The sequence below is a fragment of the Vicia villosa genome, linkage group LG3 (genome assembly GCF_029867415.1).
Source record: "Vicia villosa cultivar HV-30 ecotype Madison, WI linkage group LG3, Vvil1.0, whole genome shotgun sequence".
In the NCBI taxonomy this organism is placed as follows: Eukaryota; Viridiplantae; Streptophyta; class Magnoliopsida; order Fabales; family Fabaceae; genus Vicia; species Vicia villosa.
Window position 1 is genome coordinate 198,797,731 of NC_081182.1, and position 15,415 is coordinate 198,813,145.

General features: G+C 32.8%; 1 protein-coding gene across 6 annotated transcripts; it reads left to right on the forward strand.

Annotated features, from left to right (window-relative positions):
- Nucleotides 1-1,736: 1,736 nt before the first annotated feature.
- On the forward strand, nt 1,737-9,740 carry LOC131593258 (putative disease resistance protein At3g14460). Of its 6 annotated transcripts, XM_058865611.1 has the most exons (9): nt 1,737-5,701; nt 6,043-6,135; nt 6,352-7,292; nt 7,402-7,594; nt 7,670-7,769; nt 7,877-7,959; nt 8,044-8,109; nt 8,273-8,311; nt 8,465-9,667. In XM_058865611.1, exon 1 carries the CDS (start codon nt 1,921-1,923, stop codon nt 5,686-5,688), a length of 3,768 nt encoding a protein of 1,255 aa, XP_058721594.1. In that variant the 5' UTR covers nt 1,737-1,920; the 3' UTR covers nt 5,689-5,701; nt 6,043-6,135; nt 6,352-7,292; nt 7,402-7,594; nt 7,670-7,769; nt 7,877-7,959; nt 8,044-8,109; nt 8,273-8,311; nt 8,465-9,667. The 6 variants fall into 6 exon arrangements, 5 of the variants coding, with proteins under 5 accessions (XP_058721594.1, XP_058721595.1, XP_058721591.1 ...); XM_058865612.1 differs by having other exon boundaries at nt 7,877-8,109; nt 8,491-9,667; XM_058865608.1 differs by having other exon boundaries at nt 7,877-8,109; nt 8,465-9,665.
- The last annotated feature ends 5,675 nt before the right edge of the window (nt 9,741-15,415 follow it).

Consider the following 15,415-nt stretch of genomic DNA (forward strand, 5'->3'; position numbering starts at 1 on the left):
ATATGTGCATACTTGTGTTTTTGATTCATTTTATACCAGTTAATAGTTTTCCATTCATTTTGTAGGTATTCATGCATATTTGGAGCATTGAGTAATAAAGACCAAAGGCTATGCTTCAAGAATGCAAATTTTACCAATTCATCAAAGAATAAGGCTCAAAATTAGGATGATAAAAATCATCAATTTGGTTACCATTTAGTCATTGTTAGATAGAGAATTGAATAAGTTTTCCAACGCTTCGAACTGAGCGCAATTTGGAGTTACGGTTCTCAAGTTATGGCGAAAACAAAATTTGGTTTTTTCTACTACCCGCTTAGCGGGATCAAACTTGCTAAGCGAGATTTTCTGATATAGCAGCTCGTTAAAAGGGGTAAAAATCACATTTTTTAGGTTACCTTTTGGAGTATTTGTTCCCAACTCATCAAACCTTCATTCTTAGGATATATTAGGTTAGAAAACAACTATGGAGCTTGCATTTGGATGATTGGAGGTGGATTGATCATCGATCGGAGCTAACAAACCGGGCGATTTTCGGTTCATTTCTCTTCCTTATTGTGTTTTCTCTTATAGTTGGGTTTAGTGTATGTATTTACTTTGAACTCATGTATATTTGTCTCCCATGACGTTATATAAAACTTGCTTTATAAATCTGTGTTGATTGTTGTCTTAGATTTTTCTTTGTGCTTGAGATTTGGGTTGCTTTAGAAATTTCCATACTAAATTAAAATACTTATATATTAAATGACCAAATTGTGAGCATATATAATTTTGGTGGTTTACTAATCAAAACTTATTTACACTACATTATTGTGATTAAAGCTTCCACTGTCGCACGTTTTAGACCAAGAGTCAAAAAGATTACACCGTTTGAGACTCCTTTTCGATAAAATCGGTTCATGTATACAACATATATATTTTGCATCTAAAGTTACTTTCATTTGTTGGAAACTAATTAAGCAAACAATTTGAGATTCAACTCTAAAAGTTAATTGGTTAATTAATATGTCTTAATAAGGCCACACAAGGATCATTCATTTCATGCTTTAATGTTGGATCCCTACCTCTCTATCACTGCGGATATAAAGCTATTTTAAATATTTTTAAAATAAAATCTCATATCTTAAATAATTCAAGAGTTTTGAGATATTTTATTTTATAAAAATAAATTTTATTTTTGTATTTAAAAAAAGCTGGTCCACTGATAAATTATTGTATTAGACTGAGTTCAAATTGTTTACAAAAAAAAAATTACAAAAAAAATTGTGATAAACTTGAGCAGAGTTTTGAATTAAGTCAGTTTTAATCCAATCGAGTTGAGCTCAACTAAAATTTGTTCAACTCGATTCAATTTAAAATCTTTATTTTTTTATTATTAACTATTTTAAATTAAATTTTATTATTAGATTAATTTTATCTTGTGAATATATGTATACTAAGAAATTTTACAGCCCATAAAATCCTTCATTTTTGAATTATATGATTTCAAAGTAAGTGTGAACAAGAAATTATTTCTTACTGGCATAGGGACAACAAGAAAGATAGGACAAGAAAGATATTTTTTTCACATTTATTGATTGATGACTACACAAAATACAAGCAGTCGACTCAAATAATAAGCGAGTCAATCAACTTATGTATTATTATGGTCAGATATTGTACATTTTTTATTTCTATTTACATTTAGATTTCAATATATATTTAATATGTATGACAAACTACACTATTACTATTATTGAGTATCAATCATTAGGCAGTAAAAAAGTAGTTGACACAATCAATTCTCCATCCAAAAAGTAGTTGAAATATCTTTCTATAATAACTCTTGTGAACCTGCAATTTCTTCTTCTACGTACGTTGCAATTTCTTCTACATTGCATTTTCTGAATCCAATCTCACTATCTTATTTTGTTGAACTAAGTCATGGCGGCTATTCTTGGAGGAGCACTTCTTTCAGCTTCCATGGAGATGTTGGTGAAAAAGGTTGTTTCTGGTGAATTTGTTGAGTTGTTTCGGAGGACTAAGCTTGACGTTGAGCTGTTGGAAAAGCTGGAGATAACACTGTTGAGTCTTCAATCTGTACTTTATGATGGTGAGGACAAACAGATCGCTAATCCTGCTGTCAAGAAGTGGCTGGAGATGTTGCAAGATGCTGTCTTTGAAGCCGACGAACTGTTCGATGAACTAAACACTGAAGCTTTAAGGTGCGAAGCTGAAGCTGGCCAGGTTCTTAAAAAGTTTTTAGATTATTTTCAAAGGTTTAATAAAAAGATCAATTCTAAACTGCACAAATTATTTGAAAGATTAGAACATTTGAGAAACCAAAATCTTGGATTGAAAGAAGCTGTTTCCAGCAGTGTTTGGAGTATAACTCCTACAAGTCCATTTTTGGGAGATGAATCTGCTATTTATGGCAGAGATGATGACAAAAAGAAACTTAAAGAGTTTTTGCTGTCAGAGGATGGTTGTGATAGTGGAAATAAAATAGGAGTGATTTCCATTGTGGGTATGGGAGGGTTAGGAAAAACAACACTAGCTAAACTCCTGTACAACGACCGTGATATAAAGGAGAAATTTCAGGTGAGAGGGTGGTCACATATTCCAAAAGATTTTGGTGTTGTTATTGTCACTAAAACCATTCTTAAATCTGTCACTTCAGGAACAATTATAGACACTGACTTAGTTAAACTCGAAGTTCAATTGCAGCAAAATTTAAGTAACAAAAAGTTTTTGTTAGTATTGGATGATATATGGTATGGAAACTATGTTGGTTGGAATAGTCTTAGTGATATTTTTAATGTTGGGAAAATAGGAAGTAAGATCATCATCACAACTCGAGATGTAAGAGTCGCACTACCCAAGCAAAAATCTCTCTATGTCCACCATTTAAGATCTTTGGAAACTGAAGATTCATGGTCTTTATTAGCCAGACATGCATTTGTAGAAACAAACTACCAACAACATCCCAGTTTAGAAATAATTGGTAGAGAAATTTCCAAAAAATGTGGTGGCTTACCATTAGCTGCAGTAGCATTGGGGGGCATTCTTCGCACCAATTTGTCAGAAAATCATTGGAGTGATGTATTAAACAATAATATTTGGGAACATACAAATGATGAGGTGCAGCCAGCCCTACTATTGAGCTATCGGTTTCTTCCAGTTTCTTTGAAAGGATGCTTTTCTTATTGTTCTATTTTTCCAAAGAACTCAATCTTAGTGAAAAAGATGGTAGTTCAGCTGTGGATTGCAGAAGGTTTAATACCTCAGCCGAATAGTGAGAAAAGTTGGGAAAGAGTAGCTGAAGAATACTTTGATGAACTAGTGTCAAGGTCTTTGATACGTCAACGGTTCCTTGCTCAAGAGGAAAGCGACTTTGAAATGCACGATCTCATCAATGATTTAGCTATGGCAGTTTCATCTCCATATTGCACTATGTTGGGCACACAAAAGCCAGATATAAGGGTGCGATACTTAGCATATGACAGATTTGAATATAACTCAGATGATAAATTTGAAAAATTGCATGGATTAAAAGGTCTACGAACTTTTCTACCCATGCCAATACAAGTTTTAGGGCGTTATGATATTTCCGTATCGTCGAAGTTATTTTCTGATTTGTTGTCGAGAATGATAAAATTACATGTGTTGTCTCTTTCAAACTACAGAAATATCACAGAATTACCCAACTCTATTGGAAATTTGATTTACTTGCGATACTTGAATCTCTCTGGCACTTTGATTACAAGGCTGCCTTCTGAAACATGCAAGCTTTACAATTTGCAGACGTTGTTATTGTCAAGATGCGAGGAACTCACTGAATTGCCAAAAGACATGGGGAAATTGGTGAAACTACGTCACCTTGACATCAGAGGCACTAAATTGAAGAAAATGCCGGCACAAATATCCAAATTAGAAAATCTGCAAACATTGTCGGACTTTATTGTGAGCAGCGTTAAGGATGTTGGGTTGAAGATTGAGGATCTTGGAAAATATCCCCATCTACGAGGAAGCCTTTCCATTTCACAACTTGAAAATGTTATTGACCCATCCCATGCTTCTCAAGCAAACTTGGAGATGAAAAAAGAAATTGACGAGTTGGAACTAAGATGGTCTTACACTGCTCATTCAAATTCACAAATACAAAGTGTTGTATTGGAAAGGTTGCGTCCGTCGACAATTTTGAAGAGTCTGTCCATCTCTGAATATCCTGGAGACAAATTACCAAATTGGTTGGGCAATCCTTTATTTAGCAACATGGTGCGTTTGAAGATCTTAGGATGTAAAAACTGTTCAAGATTGCCATCCTTGGGGCAACTAAGTAATCTTAAAGTACTCTTTATTAGTGAGATGCAATCAATAAAGAGCATTGGTACCATGTTCTATGGAAGTGATTCTCCTTCGTTTAAACCATTTACCTCTTTAGAGACTCTAAGTTTTGAAAATATGGCAGAGTGGGAGGAATGGAAGTTGATTGGAGGTACATCTATTGAGTTTCCTAGTCTTATACACTTGTCACTAAATTGTTGTCCAAAACTCAAAGGAAACATACCAATGAACCTTCCTAAGCTTGAAAGATTGTCATTTGTTAAATGTCCCGAACTCAGTGGGATGACACCCAACAACCTTTCTTTCCTTACAGAACTTGTGTTACGGGATTGTCCCTTATTGATGGAGTCAAGGTATTTAGATGATATTAACAATATTATAATTACAAGCCCACCATTTGGCGTATTCAGCCAAATGATGGTTTGTCTCTATTCTCTTCAAAGGATGATTTTAAAAAATATTCCATCTCTAACATCCTTTCCAAGAGACGGTCTTCCCAAAACCTTACAAACTCTCGTAATTGAAGATTGTGAGAATCTGGAATTTCTTTCTCAGGAATCTTTTCACAATTACACATCACTTGAGCATTTGAAAATACTCCATAGTTGTAATTCAATGACATCATTTACCCTATGCTCTCTCCCAGTCCTCAAAAGTCTAGATATTTACGGCTGTAATAATTTAAAATCCATATTAATTGCCGAAGATGCATCACAACATAATCTCTTGTTTCTTATAAGCATCAAAATAGGGAGTTGCCATGAACTGGAGTCAGTTTCCCTATGTGGATTGCCTATTCCTAACCTCACTCATTTAACTGTGCATTTTTGTGAGAAATTACGATCTCTACCTGAATCAATAAAGACTCTAACTAGCCTTCAACAAATGATAATTACTAATCTTCCAAATCTGCAATCGTTTTCCATAGATGGTTTGCCTATCACTTTACGAGAACTTTGGATTATCAAGGTTAGAGGGATTTTGTGGAATACAACTTGTGAGCATCTCACTTCTCTTTCAAAGCTGAAAATTTCGGGTGATGATTTTGTGAATACAATGATAAAAATGCAAGTTCCGTTTCTACCCACTAATCTCGTTTCCTTATGGATCTCCGATCTTAAAGATATAGAATGCTTGGATGGGAAGTGGCTTCAACATCTCACTTCTCTTCATAAACTTGAGATTTATTACTCACCCAAGCTCAAGTCTTTGCCAAAAGAAGGGGACTTGCCTTCCTCTCTTAAAAAATTGAATATCTATGAATGTCCGTTATTGGAAGCAAGTTTACGGAGGAAACGAGGGAAAGAGTGGCGTAAGATTTCTCACATTCCCAAAATATATATAAACAGCAAAATCATGGAATGAGTATTACATCAAGGTGAGTCACCAAAATACTTCTTTCTTGTTTCTTTTTATAAATATCATCGATAAATATTTTTAATTTCACGTGTTTATAGATAACATTTTCTTCCTAATCATCTAAACCTCTTTTATTCTTGTTGTTGACACGGGTAGCTGAAAAGGATTCGTAATGCCAACAACAGACAAGTGAATAAATGAACCTTGAGTATATTTTATGTGACTGTTTTAGTTATGATTTTAACTATATGAAGCTTAATTCTAAGAGAAATGTTAATCTTTCAATGGCCGTTGTAAATAGTCTACTTGATAGTTTATTTCTCTGTTGTCTACTTACAATACTTTTCTTTTTGATTATAGATTACAAAATTATGGACCTCACTATCCAAGAGGACCACAGAAAAGTGTTGATATACGTGGTAACAGTTTGACATAATGATATTTGTGATTAAGGTACTAACTTTCATTTATGCAAAAGATATGTTTTCTGCATCATATCAACATGAGCCTTTTACATTCATGTTATTATTGACCGTCATGTTTCTGGTCATAAAGGCAGAAGAATTTATTTTATTCTTTAGAAATTAGAAATTTATGGAAGCAAATTAGATTGTTAGTGACTTAGTATCATGTCTATTGATTCAGTAAATTAACATGCTTTTGATGCAGATGAATTGGATTCTACCATCACTTAATTCATGTTTGGTACATACGGTCATGGTTTTAAATTGCGAACGCAGATGCGGTTGCGGCTATTGCGGTTGATGGGATGCGGTTGAGGCCATTTCGGCGTTATGATGCAGTTTTTATTGTGATTTGCAATCACACCGCAATTGCGGCCTAATGCGGATGCGGACACTACCGCAACCGCAATATTGCGGCCGCATCACGTGATGCGGTCCGCAATTTAAATTCATGCATACGGTGTTCTCGCGTTAAATATTTTTAGATATATTTCATTGAAGTTAAATATTCAGGTGTTGTTCAAATCTTTTTCACGATTTCTGTTTCTGAAACCCAAGTGCAATAAAATATTGTTAATCTACAAAATTGTGTGAGAACTTGAATCTGGTACCAAATTGTGGTAGGCCATGCTAAGTACTTTACCTTTAGATTTACAGATTTGAGATGCTAAATACCAAAAGGAATTGGCATTTTTCAATTCTAGAACTCAAATGATTTTTGTTTTCCTCCCATGTTTAATTTACCAACATATTACAGGCTATTCTTATACACATATTCTGGATATTCTTGTGTTGTCCTGTCAGATCAATTTCATACATAAAACATGCTTTTGATATTATTCAACTAGTGTCAAATATAGGTTTTCTGGACAACATCATAACAGCGTGAGCGTTTGATGTTCATGCGCATTATTAACGAGCATTGTCCTCATATCAGAGGCTGAATAACTTGACTTATTAATTAAAATTTTATGAAAGAAAATTTTAAAGCATGTCTATTTGATTATTTAATATAATTTTTAAATAACTAATTACTTTTGAAATATTAAAAGATGTGTGATGCAGGTGTGTAGATAAATTTGAATCCCAACTTTCCAAGCATGGAAGTCTAAGAAATAATACTTTTATGACTAGCATGTCATAGCTGTGAGTGTCCCTATTCCATTTTCGTTAGAATAATGCCTAATTTAGTGCTATGAATATTGATGTATGTCGTTTCTATTCATTTAAAAGCCAAATTATGTTCCTATAACAGGGCTTCCTCAACATTATTGTAAATGCCTAGTATTTTTCCTAGCTGGATGGAAAGTGACTTCAACATATTGTCAGAAGAGGGGAAGCAAGTGTGTGGAAGAAACGAGGAAAAGAGTATTGTAAGATTGCTCACATTCCAAGCATACTTATCGATTATGAATTAATCATATTTACATTCCTTGCATCATATCCCGGTGAGTAGCTGAAATACTTCTTCTTTCATTTTTCTTGTTATAAATATGTAATTAATAAATATTATTATTTCTTAGATCGGGAGCTGAAATTCAGAATTCCAACTGCAGACAAGTCAGATTTCTAAGATGGTGAATATTCTAAGAGAGCAAATTGCAAGCTAGCTAGAAAACAAATGTATGAGTTTTCTCAATCTATTAGATTACACACATAAACGCAAAATTTTGTTAATTGATACTTTTTTGTTGTGTCTTAATAGATATGTTGCTTTTTATTTACTGTAGACAACTGTTGGGCACAGTCATGGAGAAATTTGGAGGAATTGCAAAATTTCCATTTGTGGTGAACTGGACCTCACAAACCAAGAGTACCACCGATGAATCATTTAACCAAATGATGCACTCTGTAAAGAAGTCGTTTGTCTGAGTAAATTATTATGATTTTGATGCAGATGAACTTGAATCCCTACTTGAAAAGCATGACAGTCCGAGGGTTGTACTTTTATCACATCGTAGCTGTGAGTGTCCCTATTCCACCATTACCCAATTCATTGATTGATAAACTATAGCCTCTAGAAGGCTAATAATTATTATTAATTTTTTTTCCTATACAACAATTATCATGACTTTTTCTCCCTTCTTCATTTATTCATGAGTTGTGTATCTTCTGGTTTATTGCAGATTCTGAAAACGGGGCTGTTAACAATATGTTGGATTTTGGTTAGCTCTTCTCTTTTATTTTTGTTTCTAATTGGTTATCTTCCAGTTCATGCACTACGTTTCAAATGAATATCAATTACGTTTGTACCACTTTGTTCTATTATAAATGAACACCATCAAGCTTGACACAATATTTCCATTTTTTAATCTTAGGTTTGTGTTTGCTCAACTGGATGTAGATTCTTCCAATGGTTTCGCAAACAAATATGAATGATGTCCAGAAACTTTCCATGCCTCTGTAGAGAGATCATCCACATCATTCAAGACACATTCATCCTATATTCGAGGAATTCCGCAAAGGAACATCTCCGGCATTCAAAGAACAGAAGAGAGGCACTACAACACCATCTTTTTATTGTTTTTTCGTCAGATATGACTCATTGTTTACCAATAAGTAAATAGGTTGCTCGAGTTCAGATGCTCTATCAAATTGTAATCTGTAAAACATATGTTTGATTAATACAACGGAACTGCAGCTGCCCTGCAGTCGGAGACGTAGGCACAATTGGCCGAACTTCGTTAGCAAATACCGTGTGTTCTGTGTTTCTGTTTTTTTTTTTTTTTTTCAAATTTGTTTTCTTTTGAATTGGAATTTGTGTTCTAACAATTTCAAATGCATTGAAATCTGAAGCCCTTTATTGACATGTAAAGATATCATGTGTTTAACAAAATTATATCACAACAAAATTATTATTAAGTGGCTGAGAATTTGGATGAACAAATGGTAAACATGTGTTTATTAATGCAGTTCTCTTGGGAACACTGATGTTGAGAAGCAAGGAAGTACTCACATGAAAGGAAACTGTTCATAAAAGATTTAGAGATTGGAATGCTTTCTTATTGGGCATGTCGACCACCAAATGTAAGGACCGATAAAGTGCTGGAGTTTAAACAAAGCTTTGACAAGTCTTTTAGGGCTTGTTTGCCACCAAAACTATTTGACACATTCAGAAGAGAGCCATGTTGGCAAGACTTAAGAGTTTAGTTGAGTGACACTGAAACATCTTTTTGTTGAATATGATTCATAGCTTACTCATAAATGAATAGGTTGCTCGAGTTTAGCCGCTTTGATAAACTATAACCTGGAAAACCTATTTGATTAATACAACGGCACTACAACTACTCTGCATTCGGAGACGTAGGCACAATTAGCCGAATTCCATCATATCAAATATTGAGTGTTCTCTATATTCTCTGTTTTTATTTTATTTTGAATAGAAATTGTTGTTCTAACAATTTCAAACACATCAAATTTTAAACTCCTTTCTTGACTTGTTCAGATGTTATGAGTATGGTACATTGGCATTTTTATTTCTTTGCTAGGAGTAGGACTTCATCAGTTTACTAGATCTGATCAAATATCATATATACTTGCTTGTGTATCCATTTCCACACCCTGGTCTCTTTTATGAGCACAACAGGTCACCAATTGCAAATCATATTCTAAATAATGGTCTTTCAAGATATATATTTTTCTGAACTCTGAGATATTCTCTTTTACCAATAAGCTTTTTGATTTTCATAAATTGTTAATTTTCTTTCAAAGTTATTATATGTGATTGCAAAAGGTCATCAACAACAAACTAGGAATTTTTAGCTGTGTTCACCATGCTAATCTTTAACTGAAACTAAAATAAATATTTTCAAAGAAAATTATGAACTACTTTATTCCTAAAATATGTTTTTTCTAAAGAAAAAAAAAAGCCCACACATAAGTTTCATTTCAAATTTATTTTTTATTATTTTTTTAATACCTCCAATTAATATTACTTGTTTTCTAGATGTAAAATCAAAGATGAATACATCTATAAACAAAATTGTGCTGCTGACATATTAAGAAATTATTTGACCTAAATCTGTAAGTAAAAAGGTTAATTTTAAAATATATTAATTTTACTATATATGGTGTAAGGAAACGTAACCAAAGATATAAAAAAAAATTGCATTGTCATCATAAAAAATGAGAAGAATGTAGATTTATGTGCTTCTAAATAAGAAGGTGAAAATGGCACAAAAGATTTATCTCAAGTTTTGATGACAAAGATAGTTAAAGTCAGTGATAATAACTTTTAATCTTAATAATGGTGTTCCAATAAAAATATCTCATACATTATCAATAAAGGAGACTCGAGATCAAAGTGCATATATAATCAGAAGCAATATGACATAGAATTTTGAAGTCTCAGATAAAGTGTGAAAGCTCGGCAAGTCATGTCTGTCTATCTATTTGAGTGACCCGAATATTGTAAAAGTAAGGAAGTAGCTAAGAAGTGTTGTGATAATGATAAGGTTTAATTTCAATCAACATTTTGATATGTGAGGCAAAGAACAATAACAGCTAAAATAAATGGCCTTCAGCAATAATAATAAATAAGCAAAAAATATAACCGAATAAGGCGAGAAAAGATGAAAGATTTGTTTACCAAGTTTGATAAAAAGATATACTCTAGGGGCGGGAGCAGCTCTCCAATTCACCATACACTACAAAAAACGCTCATTAATGACGTGATTTTCACGACACAACGTGTAAAATCATGTCACAACCTGTTTTTTGCGACGTGAACATCTATACCGCAGGGGAGTGCGTGACAACTTTATATTGACATAATTTTAATGTTACTAATTAATGACGTGACAATCACACCGTAATATCCTGCACGCAAGTCAAAAGTTTTTTGTTGCAGCAGACATGGCAGATGGGACACAAAAAACACATCAATTTAGTGACGTGAATGTCATGACACAAAGTTGCGACGTGACACCCATGTTACTAAATAACTGATTTTGTTTTTTAATTTCTATTTGAATTTAGCAGGTTGCGACGTGATCTACATGTCACTAATTTGTGACATGTATTTCACGTCACTAAAATTAATTTTAAAAAAATAAATAAAACCTAATATAATATTAATAAAAAAAATTATTTATTATTAATTCTGATTTTAAATTAATAATATTAATAAAAAATATTTATTTAAATATAAAATAAAAATTATAATATAATAATTAATAAAATATAATTAATAAAAAAACTATGAATTAAAATTAAAGTTAATATCTTACATTAATTAAAATTTAATATCTTAGACAATTTAAAATTTAAAATTAAAAAGAAAAAATAAGACTAATCTTTATAGGTCTTCTGGGTAAAGAAAATCATCATTGTTAATATCATCATTATTCACCTCATCCGTCGGTGCACCACTAACTCATATGCTTCCACCAAACGTTTGGTTACCAATTCCTTGGAATTGTATAAATAACCGCATTTTTCCTCCATCTCTGCTTGCATCTTTGTCGTTGCCTCTATTTATCGATGTTGCTCCTCTATTGACGCTTTTAGTCTATACATTTTTTCAGATTTTTAAAAAAAATATGAAAACAAAAAATAAATCAAATAAAATAGAAAAACAAAGAACTTAGGATTTTTAGAGTGGCGACCCATATTTTGTCCTTTTCCTAAAATAGAGTACTTTGATCCCTGATTTTTTTCTTTATGAAATAACACTGTAAAATTTCGCTTTAGAGTCGATTTTTAGAAAATCAAGTTTTTTACGTTAGATCGCGTAAAGGTCCGAACACATGAACGCAAGGGTCAGAACACGAGAATTCAATTTCTATGACTCTAATATTGATTAAATTAAAAATCGACAGAGAGTTTCCGACAACAATGTCAATTTTAATGAAAAGCGTGTAGTAAATAAGATCAATGGTGTTTTTGAAGATGCATCTCAAAACTAATTTTTTATATATCGTTAGTATGTTAGGGAGAAGAGTGAATTGAAATTAAGTTTGAAACTGAGTAGCTGAATTTGGTGCCTTCTTTATATATCGTAGAGAGAAAATAACAAATTTTTTATTTATCAAACATTGATTGCAAAGACTCATTGGACGCACCTGAAGCCTGAATCTCTTATAATCAACAATAAAATATCTTCTGTGTACTTGAGAAGGTTCTGGAAGGATTGTTGTAACATCCCAAAATTTCTTATTTAATTAATTTAATTAAGTTTTAAATTAATTAATTTGAATTAGCATTTTATTGGAATTATGTTGGGAGAAATAATAAAATGTAGTGTTGGGCCATTGGTGGAGTTAGTAATGTGGAGGTGTTAGTGTGAAGGAGCCCATTACTAAATTATGTTATGTTTTCATAAAACAAGAAAACAAGAGGAAATTGAGAAATAGAGGAGGTAAACCTAAGAGGGAGAGAAGAATAACTCACGGGCAAAAGCTATTTTCGCAACCCTTTGGCAGCCTTCACAAAATGAGTCATAACTTCCTACTCGTAACTCCAAATCAGGTAATTCTCGAAGATTCGGATTCTACACGAAATTTCCTTCGATTTGATATATTAATTTGTGTCAGGGAGGTTCTCGATGAGGGAGATAAGCGAGTTTGAAGATTGGAGATTCTTGCTGAATTTGGAGAAAAAGGGCTTACGGGTTTGAAGGAGATTCTTGCTCTATTATCGGGTTGTAGATGATAGAATTAAGATTTGTATGGTATTGACTCAATAGAGAGGTATGTTCTAGGTTGGGGTTTTGACATTCGGGTTCAAATTGATAAATTATGTATAAATGCTTGTTGTGATGTTTGATTATGTTTGGATGTGTTGTTGAAACATGAAATAACATGGAATGATTGTGAATTGATTATGTTTTTCGTGTATGGTCGAAATGATGCGATTTGGGTTGTGTTGGATGGAAATAAGTTGTTGTCAAAAGTGCTTTTTTGCTGTTACAGGTGATGTAACCGGTTACGGTTGGGCTTGTAACCGGTTACGACTGTGAAAAATGGGGTTTTTGGGCTGGTTACGAGTTCGTAACCGGTTACGGTGTTGTTCGTAACCGGTTACGGCTGAAACTGTTTTAGAAAATTATTTTCGTAACCCGTTACGCCTTTTCGTAACCCGTTACGGCTGAAGCTTTTTTGAAAAATTGTTGTTCGTAACCCGTTACGCCTTTTCGTAACCCGTTACGAAAAATATTTATTTTCAAAAATTCGTATCTTTTGAACCGTAAATCCGTTTTAGACGCCGTTTTGGACGTTGTTCCTTAAATTAAATGCTCTACCCTATGAAATAAATAAAACAACAATAACTTGATTTTATTTTGAAAAGTATTGTTTTCTCCAAATGTGGTTTATTCTTATTTTGCATAATTGATGAGGTGCACTGAATTGTTGGTGGCATAATTGAATATGTGCAATGATATGTGTTGTTATAATGTGATTGCTCCTGCTTGTTATGCAAATGGATGTTGTTCATGGTAAATACGGTTATCATGTGTTTTGATGAATGATGACGTAAATGCTCTGTTGTTGTTGGGTTGATTTGTTGTACTTGATACACGATTGTGAGAGGTGCTATTGTTGTTGCACTGTGTGGTGGATGTTATATCTGTTATGATGTTGTGGCTGTAATTGGTGTTGTTATACATATATTGTTGATGTAAAATATGTATTCTATTTGGTTGGGAATAGCATAACTGTGTGTGTGGCTATTGATTACTATATTGGTTGATGATTATGACATTTGTTGGTCTATGTGGATGATGAGCATGTTATGGTTGATACATGCATTTCATAATCATTATGTGGCTGATCCTTGACAATGGTGGATCAGTGGTAGCTAATTCCCATTGTGTGGAATTAGTGAGTGGGTGTCGCCGTATCCTTGACGATGGTGGATCGGTGAGATGGGTTCGTCCCATGATTGGTACCACATGCATGTAGTTGCATTGCATTAGGTGTTTGGTTCATTATAACATGAATGGAAGTTTTCCAATGTTATAATGTTGTGTGTTTGATGTATGTGTGTATAGCCTGAATATATGTCGATGTTGGGTGAATATTATACTGTTGATGTTTTATCGTTTATGAACTGATAACATTGTTTAATTGCGAATGAGACTCACCCTTACTGTTGACTATTTTTCAGATTAAGGATTAGCGGCTTGTGCTGGGTGAGGATAACTCGTAGAGTTACTTCGTTTAGTTCGGTTGTGTCGGTGTCATGCTCTGGTCTTGTAACACTAGGGGACGGTTGTGTCTAGAGTTGGATGATAACTCTAGTTTTGGTTTTGTTGTTGAATAATGTTGGTTATGCCTTGAACGTGGTAGATGATGGTTTTGATTATTCAACTAATAAAGTATTCCGCTGTGTTTTAAACATGTTTGCAATTGTTTATGTTCCTCAGAACAGCATGACAAATGTTTTATTTTATATGAGATAATTGTAACGCTCTTAATTACATGTTTACTCTGAAAATATTATTTAATTTATCGGGGGTTTAGAAGGGTGTTACAATTGTAACTCTGTTAAGATAGTTGGCTGGGCCCAATATGTTAGACCTCGAACAATACCGTATTTATATTCATGTAGTGATACTTTTTGTTTATCAAAGTTTATGCAAATATTGTAATGAAATTAAAGCATGTCTACCCTTTTTTTTTGTGTTATGTGTATTAGCTGTTTACTAATGTATAATTTATTTTAATCAAACACTTGTACTCGAGTGGTAAACGAGTTCTTGCTAAAGGAATGAAGGTTTAAGGATTATTGAGTTTGATTTATGATAAAAATAATATTTATTCACTGTCATGACTTCTTAGCACAAGCTCTGAATTACTACTTCTCGATACAAAGCTATGAATTACTAGAGTTCTATTCCCCTCAGAACCAGAATGCGAAAGAAAACAAATTATTTTCTTAAATATTTTTATAACATTTCTCATAATTAAGTTAGGTGTATAAGAATGATGTATACTGATGTTATATTAGTTTTTTATAATTATTTTAATAAAAAATAATTATTTATAAACAATTAAATTATTTTTTAAATTAAAAAGTAAATCGAGGGAATTTTAAAAAGTCGGAGTTAAGCCTCCAAATTATAGTTAATTTATATATAGGACATTTTAGCATAATCTAAATAAAATTTGAGGCCATTATTTTTTACTTATGTCACTTCAGTTCAAAGTGTGAGCAAGAATTTTTTTCCTTATATATACTACTACATGTATAGGGACGAGAAAGATATAGACTTATAGCTGACGATGAAAAATGGAAATAGATAAGAAATATATGGAGTATTATTACAA